Raw genomic sequence first — 13,168 nt, forward strand, 5'->3', positions numbered from 1 at the left:
CTGGAGATGTTCAAGGTCAGGCTGCACGGGGCTCTGAACAACCTGATCTACATGCAGGTGTCCCTGTTCAGAAGGGTTGGACTAAGTTGGACCTTTAAAATGTCCCTATGAACTCGAACAATTCTGTGATTCTGTGAAAACTTGTGTCCTTCACATTGAAGGACCTTGTGTTGAATTTATATTTCACATCTCTGTTTGAACAGTTCTTGATATTTTTAGATTGAACAGTTGAAAAAGAGTGTTGCATTTTGAGGATTCTGGTAGTGGCAAACAGAATGAAGCTGAGCTGTGTTACCGAAGGTTGTGGAAAAGGTTAGCCTTCTTTCTAGGATAACAAGAAGAGTTTCTTGACATACTAGTTCTTTTGAAATCTTTCCGTTTTGAACATCATAAGTACTTGATGCTAGTGAAATAGATGGGCTTAAAGCATAAGAAAATCTGACTTTACCATTTTAGAATTTTTGTATTTGTGTGTTTTATTTTTGGGCAAATTCTCTAGGACTAGCTGAAAAAAAATTCTGCTGTGATCAAAATGAAGAGGACTTTTTGGAAAAGTTAGATGTATATAGGTTTATATCATCATTTCTTTTTTCTTGTTTCCTGTTACTACTCTGAATTAGCGAAGTGCTTTCTGAGGCCTTTGTGTTTCAGCATGTAGAGCAGCATATTCATTTTGTGCGTTACTTTGGTTTCTTACAGCAGCAGCGGGAGTAGTGGAGGAAGCCACCCAAGCAGTCGGAGCAGTAGTCGTGAGAACAGTGGAAGTGGCAGCGTGGGTGTTCCTATTGCTGTTCCCACACCATCTCCTCCCAGTGTCTACCCAGGTAAATGGAAACTTGCTGTTCCTCTTTCTGTCTCAGTGTTAACTTTAGCATTTGCAGATGTGATGAGGAAGCCTCATGAGGAACCTCAGAATTCATTTTCCAGGAGCATGCAATCATTGAAAATTGCTTGCTATTGGTAACGTGAATTTGAATAATGTAATGTATTTTCTGAAAGTGTGTGAGGCACTTTAGTGTTTATTTTATATACTACTTGACTTCTGAGCATTTTTTGCCTGGCTGCCTGCTTGGAACCAGATAGGAACAATATCTTTTTTGGTGGGTGGGGAGAAACTTATCCCTTTTAAGCAAATTGATGCTTTTTCATCGGCTGTTCATGCAGATCTATAGCAGCTTGCTTTTAGACAATTAGATTAAAATAGAGGCAGGCAGAGCGTAAATCCTTAGTACACAATGCAAGCCTAGCTGACTTGTCACGAAAAGGCATTCATTTACTGTAACTACACTGGTCTTCCCAGAAACAGGAAGTGATCTTAGTACTCCTTGCTCGGCACTTTCAGTGAAAAGGAGCATATCGTTTTGGCTAGCTTTGTGAGCTGAAATACATGATGCTTCTGAACCAAAGAAGCACTTTTGGCTTTCCTCTTTTGTGTATTTTCTAATTTGTACAAAAACCCAATGTAGCTATGCTACAGATTGCAGCCTAAATAACAAAGATTAAAGACATCTTTCAAAAGTAATGGCTCTCCCTGGAAAGTTCTAGGTTGTTACCTTCAGACCTGGAAAGAAGCAGCAGGTTTGCTTGACCCTCATGAACTGTCTACGTAAGAATGAGTCTTTCATTAGTAGCTTCATTTTTCCCTCATCTCCTCGTGCATTCTAAAATACTATGCATCTAGTAAGTAGCTAACACTGAAGAGTCAAAGGCTTTCTCTAATCCTTGCTAACATATCTCCTTATTAACTCCACCTCTTCCTCCTCTCTTCACTTAGCCCCTGCTGGCTCGGCTGGCACTTCTCCCCTTCCTTCTACCTCTGCTCCTGCCCCCACCCCTCCTGCTCCAGCCCCTTCCTCCTCTACCCCAGATGCTGCTGCTGCTGCAGGAGCCCAGCCCCTTGCTGATGGCTTCACCTCTCCAACTCCCCCTGCTGTTTCTTCCACGGCCTCTACAGGTGAGTGTCTGCTCCCTTGTGCGGGCAGATGAGCCCAGATGTGATCACGGTCCGAGGCTTTTCAGAGCAAGTTTTCAAGGAGTTGCTTCAATGGGTAACTCCTTAATAACAGACCTTTGAGTTTGATTTCATTTATTCCATCCATTCAAGCAGTTTCTAGCGTTCTCTTCTCCCCAGATGATTCTCTGTATATTTCATGAGTAGCAACAAGATACTTAGTACTATGTTTTTCTTTGAATAAGAGCAGTTTGTACAAGTTGTGTTGCTTGACAGCTGGAGTGCAAAGTGATATTTTTTGCAGGTTTATAAATGAGAACTTCTTATAAATTCAGTTATTATGTTTTATAAAATGGGTAAATGAAAATGATTTTCTTTTACTTTGTGTATGTATACACAATATATACACATATGTATATATTATATGTCTGTGTACCTTTGCATTTTCTTTTTTTTTGTGTGTGATTAGTGCTGATTACAGGCAGTTGGAGGAGTGTTTTTTTTGTTTGTTTGTTTTTTGTAGTGCTGTTGAGACATCCAGTGTTCTGGTAGCTGCACTGACTGCTTGTAGGATGTAGATTGACTCGAAGAGAACAGAAACTTTTCCTAGCCTTTGAACTTTGAATGGAGCTTAAAAAAAAAAAAAAAAAAAAAAAAAAAAAAAAGCAAGCCTAATTCTTCCCTTGGTAACACATTTCTCTTTCTAATCCAGGCCACCCAGTTCAGTTCTACAGCATGAACAGGCCTGCGTCTCGACATACACCACCAACAATAGGGGGATCTTTGCCATATCGGCGTCCTCCTTCGATCACGTCACAGACGAGCCTTCAGAACCAGATAAACGGAGGACCTTTTTATAGCCAGAACCCAGGTAAGAAAGGTTGCCTGCTGTGATGGATGCAACACAGGGCTGAATTGACTGGCTTTCAGATCTCTGAAATCCCATGTTCTGTCTCTGGTGCAGCTCTTGCAGTCAGTCTGAGGTAACTTCCAGTACATTGCTGGAAGCTGTGCTGAAGCAGAGGTGTGAGCACAGAGCATGCAGCTGTTGTTATGGCATGCAGCTTGGGACAATAAGGCTTTTGTTGTCAGATAAATTCCTTTTGATCTCCCAGGACTTGCAGGATCTGTTGGACAAACTTCAGTCCTTTACTGCACTGTGTGTATCAGGTAGCTGCTTTGGTGTACAATAGGCATTTGGTTTTGCAGCAAAACGCTGATTCTTCATTAATCAGTCTGTGTGCTTGCGTGCTTTTTCCTTGTGATTAACCACCAGTTCAGTAAATTGCTTGTTATATAGAGGTAAGTGTTAGAGATTTTAGACATCAGTGGTGCTTGGTATAATGTGCAGGGAAGCAACGTCCTCTGTGAACTTCCATATGTGATGGAAGTTATTCTGGTGGCTGACCTGTCCTCAAAAGCATGATGAGATTTTAACAAGCAGTATTGTCCTGTATGTTGGGGAACTCAGCAGCTGTTCGTCTCTGGTGTCCTTCTCCCTGAGCTTGTGAGGGGAGGTGAAGGTATTGATATGACAGTAAGGGGCGCCTTTTCTTACAAAGCTACAGAAAGATGCAAGGGATGCTGTAGAAGTTCCTTGTTAGCAAAGGCTCTATTCAAAGCAAGTCTGAAAGTTGATTTGAAAGTACTGTAGTGCTATTGTGGGGGTGTTTTTGTTGGTGATGATTTGTTTGGCTTTGTTTTAGATGAAGCGTTGAATCAGGAATTAGGTTAGCTGCTGCAGTTTGTGTTTAAAGGATCTGGTCGGATCCAAATATTACTCCTTGTGAGTCAGTCTGCAAAGAGATGTGTGCGATTAAATTGAGAAGGAAGCGGATGGTACTGCTGGGGGCAGAGAGGGTAGAAGAGTTTGATCGAGTGAAGTGCTGCTCTGTTGCTTGGAATACGTGGTGTTTGTTAGGCACATTATATGCACATTGAAATCTGAAAGGGAATAAAAGGGAAGGAAGGGAAAATAACTATAAAGGAAACATTTCAACATTGCTTTTTGCAGTAAAGAGAATTTTCACTGTATTCAGACATATATGCCATTTTAGACAGCATATATAACAGTATTGCAGGTAATAATAAAGTTACCAAATAGACTTTACATAAGTTGCATAACTGCAGTTCAGTCTGTGGACCCAAAAGGAAGGTAATGATTATGGTTAAGATAAACAAGGAATGATGTCAGCTAGTGTTAGCATCACCATTTTGATTAAACTGCGTGATCCAAACAAAACAAAGGGATTTTTGTTGTGCTTGCCTAGAGTGCTTGTCTAGGGTGATTTGTCTTTCTACCTGGAAAGCCTTGTTATCTCCTTCAAGGACTTGCATGCAGAACACAACGTGCACAGAAGGGACCCAGGAGACCAAAGCAAGTCTCATATGGTAGATAGGAAGTGTATGATTTCATGTGACTTTGAATAAAGGAAACATTTTGAAACTAAGTATTTTTATAGTATACGTAATTAAAAAGGAGGCAACTTCATAGTTGGACAGGAACGCTGTATTCTTGAATGCTATTGCATTTCATTAGTATTTCAAATTCATGTTCCCTTTTCCTCTTTGAGAAATGCAAGACCAGATCTTTTCCCAGCAGTTGTGGTTACATTTGAAGGAATATATTCTCTCCAAGGTCACCTCACTCAAGTCAAACAAGCTGTAATTAGAAATGTATTTTAAATTTTCTCAAGAAATACCAGTTAAGTGGTGAGGTAATGGAGCCTGCTTTATATGGAGGTACACGGATACTCTTGCAACAAAAACAAACGTTGCTCTATTTTGGTTTTTGTGTATATTTTTTTGTCTGTGATGTGAGGTAGAAAAAAAGAAGGTGGAACATGACCGGCAGAAGAAAATTAAAGCGCTAAATAGAAAATAGTTGCTAAATGAGCAAACTGTATTTTGAGATGTGAATTTGAAATAACTTGGGTTGGTTTTTTTTCCATTTGCTGTGATGAGGTGTACTAATTCTGAATAATGCTAAGTCATACATTGCAGCTGTGGGACTAGACTGAAATTTAATTAGCTCAGCTCGGTAAGGTAAATAAACGTACTGGTACAGGAAGTGTAGATTTTTAAAAAAAAAATTTTTTTTTCCTTGGTATTCTCTTGGACATGATTAAATGTCTGTGTATACCACGCTAACAAGAAATGGTTGTGCTTTTCCTGAGGTGTGCTTTCTGGAAAATATTCCAAGAACTTTCTTAAAAAAAAAATTGTCTTGCATTATCCTTACAAGGTGAGACTACAGTTTTGTTAACTAGAATTAACTAATTTTTTTGTACTTAGACAATACACTTGCTTATCTAATTAAGTGTAAAAATTTGCACATCTTGTAGAAAGACAGCACTTTCATTAGCAGTAAGCCAGCTGCTCAGAGTTCAATGTTTTGCAGAATAAGGCAGAAAGGGAAGGCAGCACATTGGACTAGTCTCTGCTGCTCTGCAACAGCAAAGTGTGCTTTGCTCTACCTACAGGGCTTCTGTCTGGAAGTCTAAAGTTTCTCAAAGGTATCTTTCTGTTTCACCTAAAATTGCCTCATTTAATTAATTTTCTGTTTTATCTTTTTGCCTGTGTTTTGGAGAAAATTAGCTATATCTATTTTCAGGAATAAGGGTTTGTGGGTGTTTTAATAGAAGAGACATTCAATTTATAAACATAAATCAATTTAAAAGATGGAAGATTACAGGGGCGAAACTTCTTGATATCTTTGTTAGGTAGGCCAGTTTGTGGAGTCCTGTGCTGCTGTAAAGAACTTGAAGGAATCTTTTCATGAGATCAAACTTCTGCTTCAGCATAGATTCGTGATCTTAGGAAAAGAGATGGGTTGGAAATGGGTTGAGTTAAAAATGTGGGAATCTCCTTGAAGTAAGGATTGGGAATGTGCTTACACGCCCTAAACTATTTTTTGGTGAATGTTGTCCTTTTTATCTCAGCTTCTTGGCAGCGTGCTACATTGTCTGAGTGTGATGATGTCTACTTTCCTGTTTGCTGCTTTGTGTTTCTAACCGAATGCCTCTTTTTTTAATTTCTGTGGCAGCATCCCTTGCTCCTCCTCCCCCCTCCATCCTACAGGTAACTCCACAGTTACCACTAATGGGATTTGTTGCCAGAGTTCAAGAAAACAGTAAGTGTGCGCTTTCTTGTGCTTTTGTTTTGAGTGGATGAGAGATGTGTCTGTGTGCAGCCAGAATTCTTCGCTGTCTGCAAATTTGTCAGAAGTTCCAAAGAAGCAAGGGGGAAGGAAATACTTTCATTGGTTTCACTGCAGGAATGTTCAGTGAGTTCCTTCATTGAACTTTATTGTCTCTAGTGTATTTTCACCAATCCTTACGCGGGTGCTGTAGCCACTAGCCTGGATGTGTGAAGCATTTCTTTAACCTGCAGCCATGGTGATAGGGGCCGTTTCCCAGGTACAGGGCTGCTCCATTTCAGTTTCAGATACTCCTCCCCCGCCCCCACCTGTGGATGAGCCAGTGTTTGATGAGTCTCCGCCGCCACCCCCACCTCCAGAGGACTATGAGGAGGAAGAGGCAGCAGTGGTGGAGTACAGTGATCCATACGCAGAGGAGGACCCTCCCTGGGCACCGCGTACCTACTTGGAAAAGGGTGGGTTTAAAGTTGCAAGGAACAGTGCGATTCTTTTTGTACTGGCAATTTGTATGCACGGCCGTTCAAACTGCTTCTGACAGATGCGCAAAACTGGTGCCCCTCTTCCTAAGGGGCAGCCATGTGACTCTTGACACTGAGACAGTGGGCGTGCTCTCTGCTCACTTACAAGGGGGATGAATTTGACTCAGGCACTTCTCTTTTAGAATCATGCCTGTGCCTTAAAGACATGCGTGGACCCCTGGTACAGGGCCTGGGAAGTGCACCAAGAATCTTAGAAACGTGTGGACGTGCAGCCTCTTATAATGGCCTCATTACAAGGGGTCAGTAAGCAGAGCGTCTGCAAGGCACATGAGTTCTTCCTTTTAGTGGTGTACGTACGTGATGCATCTCTTGGGTATATTGTATATCTTCTTTTGTAGGTATGTGCGTATGTAGATATGCTGTATATGTATTTATGTATGTAGCTACTTATACGTATGTATATATTATTTTTCCCTATAAAGCTTCTTAAAAACTACACAGGCAAGACTGGAAAGTTCGCTGTATGTGATGTGCACGGACCTTCCGTGTTTGGTATTTGCCAATGTTGTTTTACTGCATTTCTTTGACTTTCTGAAGCAGCTTTCATCTGTTTAGTAAGATAAAGTTCTTTTGTTCCTGTATAAAAAAGATGTTGATATAGTAGGCATGCATTTTATTTTAGAGAGAGGCGCTGCATTTTTTTTTCTATTTCATAATTTGTTTTCACTTACATTGCTATTACGTACCATGGGAATGACATTAAGTAAGGGAACTGCATTTGAGCATTGTATAGATCTAAGCGTGGAGGTGACTGAGGTGTGTGCTTGTACTTCTTCTAACAGCCCATCCTCTGTTCTTTTCTAGTGGTAGCCATCTATGACTACACGAAGGACAAAGAAGATGAGCTCTCATTTCAGGAAGGTGCCATCATTTATGTCATTAAGAAGAATGATGATGGTTGGTACGAAGGGGTCATGAATGGAGTGACGGGGCTCTTCCCAGGGAACTATGTGGAATCCATCATGCATTACTCAGAGTGAAGACTAGAGGACAGAGCGCTGCATCTCCTGCTGCAGGAGCTGTCAGGGCTTCCTCATCTCTACCAGCCTCTGGGGCCCCATCCAAAATAGCAGAATGAAGGATAATTGTAACAACCACTCTTTTTTTTTTTTTTTTTTTTTTTTTCCTCCTCATTATAAAACAGTAGTGTTTTGAGTTGTTTGAACAAACGGCTCTTCCAGTTGCCAGCAGAGGCTATCGTGAGCAATCTGATGCTGAAGTAAGCTGACCCATTCAGATCTAACAAACTCATTGATTAGCTATTATGTCCTTCACTCCCATTCTGACTTCTTGACAGGCTGTGGGATCTCTCTCTCAGGAATCCTGTGCACCATGGTGGCACTACATTTGGCAGCAGTGCCTGGCACTGGGGATGTCCTGGATGCTTGTGGTGAAGGGTTGCTGGCTGGTGGATGTCCCTTCTGTTTCTCCACTACACTCCTGTGCAGCTGGAAAAATGCTTGTGTGTTAGCAAACACAGGGATTTGTATGCAAAGTTGTTCATGTATCTGACTTCCTTACAGTTGGTTGCATCTTTAGCAAAAACACTTCTGCAGCTGCTCTGCTTTTATAGGCTGACACAGGCACGCAGAGCTGGCTTTGGTTCACTCACCCTTTAGTTTAGACAATTCTGATGGCTGCAGCCCAGAGGACCCTCGCCCCCATCTCCTCATCTTTTGAATGCAACAGGTTTGGTTTTGGTCATGTGCTGATGTGAATGTGCTGCTCCACACCAGGCTACCTGCCATGGGTGCTGCTGGGTTGTCCGGAACTCACAGATGCCATTGACAGTGAAGGTGAAATTTACAGGTCCTCCTGGGGTCTGAGGATAAACTCTAGGAGCTGTGATCTAAGGTTCAGATCTACTCACACCTGCTTGCACTAGAGAAACATACCCCCAACTTTAGTCTTATGCACAATATAATCTTAAAAATCCAATCAGGTATTGTAAATTGGCTTTTTTGTACTTGATGACTAGATTTGCATATGTACTTTGAGAGCCCTGTGCGGAGGCAGGACAAACGGCAATTGTCGTCTTCATGTCTATTGCCAAAATCTCTTAAGTGGAAGTAAAAAGGGCTGTTGTTGTGTACTGGTTTCCCATGGAAATCCAAGCAGTAACTAGAAGTAGTCCTAGCTCTTCTCCTAGTCTTCTCCAATGTTTATTATGAAGAAATAGGTATTTTAACTGTACTTGTGGATCCAGGGTGGAGTAATAACAAGTGGAGGCCCTGGGCTGATAGTTTGCTTTTTAAGTCTCTGTTAAAAATGCTGCTCGGTGATCGTCAGTGTAAAATGATGGCTATGCTAGTCTGCCCTCAGGAAGGACTAAATGCTGCCTTTGGTTGAACGTCATGCATTATCAGGACAAACCGATTAAACCTCCTGTTGTAGTCCTGCTGCTCCACAAATGGAGCTGACCTCTGTACTGCCAGAGCCTCCTGGGCCAGGGACACAGTCCTGACTGACATCTGACCAGGTTCCAGCCAACACTGTCAAAGGCAAGGTAGTGCTGCAGCTTTCTTCTGAAGCATGTATGTAAAACAGCAGTACAGAGAGCGCTGCCGGCGCTGAGTTTGTGATGATATCGGCAGTGGGGCTGGGTACTTGACACGAGCCCCCTGCCCCTCCTTGGTAAGCAGTGCAGTGCCAGGTTGGAGGCACTCGTTTGGTACAGACTCACTCAGGGAGAAGCAGTAGCTGCTCAAGGGGGAAGAAACAGACGGTGTGCTTGTAGGAGGTGAGTGAACTTGATCACCTGCTGTGAGCTCGCAGAAGAGCGTGTTAATCCTGTGACAGTGAGTAAGCTCAGTGGAAGCCTACAAGAAGTACAGCTTTGAAGGAACCTGTGCAAACATAGAAGTTACTTTCTCCCCTGTTCAGTCCACAGCTGTGTAGCCAAAACACTAGTCTTTTCTTTCTGGAAGTTGGCAGCATTACTGTTTGGAATAGATGTTAGCCAGGAGAGATGCTTTTCTACTTTCCTTTGCAAAAGCTTCTGTCTTACAGCAAGATCAGCAGAAGAAGCCACATCCAGCTCCTTCAGCCCATCATTTCTCTAGGAGCACACCTACAAACACTGGTTGTGCTGTAGCTGGGATGTGTGTTTCCAGCATCACGGGCCGTGCCTACACTTTTTGCACAGGTCAGTGGTTCTTGCAGCCTGGCTAGAGAGTGGGGCGACTGCACTGCAGCAGTGCTCCATAGCCACCCCCTAAGCACCAAAGAATTGTGTTTTCCAGGACCGTCAAAGCTTCCCTGGCTTCTTCTGTCCTGGTTGTGTTTTTGGTGATGACAGCACACAGTGCTCAAATGTACTGAGTTATGGCAGCCTAATGAGTTACTACATGACAGCTAATATTCTCTTCTTGTGCACCCACATTCCAGCTGGGAGGTGATGAATTGGTGGAATGTGTCTTTAACTCAGTCTGTCAAGAGCATGTGCTTGTTGAATACTTCTGACAGACAGGTGGTGGCTGTGTGTACTTGCATAGTGTGTGATACACTCACCTAGTTGTGTATCATGTAAGCTTTGTGTGTTGAGAGCTGCCAAAGCAGAGCAGTGTGAACTCCAGAAAGTGCTGCATACTTGTTGGAGCTCAGGACAGAAGATGAAACTGCAAAACCTTGAAGGTGAAATGTGGGAAGCTCCATGGAAGGCTGGTTTTGAGAGGTTAGTCTGGTCTCTGTTGATAGCATTTAGTTTTTTTATTCTCTAAGAGCTGCTGTGGATGGAATTTCTGGGTCACCTCCTGCTGGTTTTATGCTTTATTATGCAGTACTAATGCAAAGAAAAGAGTTTTATGCATACTTTTTATTTTGTACAGATCTTAATTCTGTAGTTTGGGGATGATGTGATGTTATGTTCATAGACCAGGCCAAGGTAAACAAGCTTTTTGTATTAATGTTGCCTAGACTGCATGCTAGCAAAGTCAAAGTCAGTGAGGGTTGTGTTTTTAATTTTGTCCCTTGTACATCTCCTTTTTAGAAACCTTCCTTCCCCACTTTCTTTACGTTTCCTTCTAAAAGGGGGTTGAGGGAAGTGGAAAAAAAAAAACCAACACCCTTGTAGGTGCAAACTTCTCTTCATTGAGTTCTACCACACCTGGAGATGTTCAGCATCAGCTGTCAATCAGAGCAGAGGGTATGCATGCCAGAGAGCTGGCAGAAGGAGACACTACAGAATAGCCCAGAGTGCTACATGGCCAAAAGAAACATTTCTCCCTTCTTGAGAGCTACATTGCCTGCAGCCAGCTGCTTTCATTGTGCTTAAACAGGCAGGACTCCAGCTGCAGCTTCTGCTTTGATTTGCTCTAGCAGAGATTTTCTTCCTTGCTGTCAGCCCTCTTGGGACAAATCTATTAACTAGAGCTGCCCCTCTGACATGTGCCTGTGTGGAAAGGATGTCACAGACTGTCCCCAGATAGTGCAGAAGCAGGCTATTTTAATATCTGTGTTGAGCATCAAGGTGGCTAAGGTTGCATGTATCTCACCCATTGATTTTTATCTTTTTCTTCTTTCTCCTTGTCCTGATCATCTTTGTTTCTTCTTTCTTTTTTCTTTGTTGCCCCAGAGGGGTGAGAGGGGCAGGAAAAGCAAGCAGCCTATTTTATGCTTGACATCCCTATGGTGCTTCTATGCCCACCAGCTGGAGCAGGCACCAGAGAACAGGCACTAGGAGCCATTGCTCCCTGTGAAGGACAAGAGGTGGAGCATGGCCCTGGGACTCAGCCTGTCTTTGTGGTATGCGCTAGCAAGGAAGCAGCTGAGCTGGAGGTTCCTTGAAATGGCTGGAGATTGCTGCTGGTTTGCACCTCAGCTCCTGCACAGTCCACGGAGGCTATGGCAGGATGGCTTACCAGAGAACTAGTGAGCACTCGCCACAGCGGTTTGTTCACTTCTCACACCTCCTGAGAATGTTCTTTGCTGCCAAGGGCTCTCCCGGTGCAGTGCTTCTGTGACTAAGAGGATGTGCATGTCTTCTACTTGCACCAGCACACTGGTCTTGTCGAGGTAGCCCTACCTCACTGTTTGCAAGTAGGCAGAATGCTTGGCCCCCTGCCTGGTGTGGTTCTCCAGCACTTTTGTGACAGCCTATAACCAAAGTTCAATTGGCAACAACGCAGCTTCTGCAAAGTGGCATTTTTATTTAGGATGCTTTAGATGGGCTTGAGAAGAGAAGCAGTAGCAGGACTGATGGTCTTTTTCTGGCAGAGGGTGTGCTGCCTGCTGTTCGCCTGATGGAGGAGGGTTGTGCTGGTGCAGCCTGCTGTGCTTCTGTGCTATCTTGTGCCTATGCCGGAAGGCAGGTTATTGCTGTGCTTTTCCCAGCAGCTTCCACCAGTTCCTAGCAAATGCTGCAGATGCACCTCTTCCCTAGAAATGAGCATCAGACGTAAATCAAATGCAAAACTTTTACCTTTTCCTTCTGGCAAGGACAGGACTTTTTGTTGATTGGTACCCAGCAGCAGCATCAGTACAACTTTTTTGGAAGCTGTTAGAGGATGCTGTTGGAAAGAGTGTAGTGCTGTGGCTTCAACTGGGTTTGCTGAGTGTGGAGGACTGCAGTATTTAATGAAATGTTACAAAATCCATGCAGAGGCTTTAGTTCCTATGTTGACAACAACAGTGGCAGTGGGAAACGTGCAGAACTGTTGCATTCACAAAGGCAAATACTTCATGTTGAGAAGAGGCAGTGTTGTAAAACAAACAGCATGGGAAGGTAGGTGATGGACTATAGCTTATAGGGAGCCACGTTCAAGAATTTATTGTGCTTACAATGTATTTTCCACCTACCCCACCCTTTGGCATCACTCAGTATTAGGCACAGCCACATTTTGTGGCTAAAATGGTATATTATACAGAGGTCAGAATAGGGCAAGAGGGAACTTTTTTTCTTTTCAATAGCTGGTTGGTGCGTAGCAACAGTCATCTTGATTTTTACGATTGTGCAACTAGTGTGACCCTCATCTCCTGTCTGTGGGAAGGTTTGCTGAGCACTTGATGCAGCCAAGTTTTGCCAACTGCTGTTGCAAGTAATTCAAACCATGATGTTCTGCATTAATTCAAAGCAGCAATGTGTTTTGTGCAACTTTCTGCAAATGCAGGAACTGTTTGTTTTCTTTGGTGCTCTGAACATCCTCATTAACACCTTTGCTTATTCCAACATGGGTTGCAAGAAGGTAAAAAGACAGCAGGAGCCTGTTGGCCAGAGGTAAGCCTACACCCAGCATCCTGCTGGACAGGTATGTGGTGGCAGTACGTTTCCTGTTTCTCTTAAAACCTCAGAAAAGTCCTTCTATTTACAAAATGAGGAAGAGCTGTGTACAAATTCATTTCCATTACAGCGCCTTGCTAAAGTGCTGACATCTGAGTTTTGTTTTGGTTTTTTTTTTTTTTTTTTTTTGGAAAGCCCAAGTGCTTCTTTTCACATTTGAAAAAGTGTCTTTTGCAACTTGCATGGACAAGTAGTTTCTATGAATTCTCTGGAAATGTTAGTGTCTAACATGGATTTTTTTT

General features: G+C 42.9%; 1 protein-coding gene across 45 annotated transcripts in view; it reads left to right on the forward strand.

Annotated features, from left to right (window-relative positions):
* The window catches only part of ABI2 (abl interactor 2), a gene marked incomplete at both ends in the record, with an annotated part of 51,593 nt that extends 43,964 nt beyond the window's left edge, over window positions 1–7,629 (forward strand). For 8 of the 45 annotated variants that reach the window (XM_079539077.1, XM_079539046.1, XM_079539079.1 and 5 more), the window contains 5 exons: window positions 700–824; window positions 1,775–1,954; window positions 2,664–2,822; window positions 6,392–6,565; window positions 7,454–7,629. In XM_079539077.1, coding sequence (XP_079395203.1) covers window positions 700–824; window positions 1,775–1,954; window positions 2,664–2,822; window positions 6,392–6,565; window positions 7,454–7,629 — 814 coding nt within the window. Of the gene's footprint in view, window positions 1–699; window positions 825–1,774; window positions 1,955–2,663; window positions 2,832–5,996; window positions 6,084–6,355; window positions 6,566–7,453 lie in introns of all 45 variants that reach the window. The other 37 variants (XM_079539037.1, XM_079539080.1, XM_079539070.1 and 34 more) reach the window with 13 other exon arrangements.
* Between the last annotated feature and the right edge of the window lie 5,539 nt (window positions 7,630–13,168).

This window comes from Tetrao urogallus (assembly GCF_951394365.1).
Source record: "Tetrao urogallus genome assembly, chromosome: 8".
Taxonomy (NCBI): Eukaryota; Metazoa; Chordata; class Aves; order Galliformes; family Phasianidae; genus Tetrao; species Tetrao urogallus.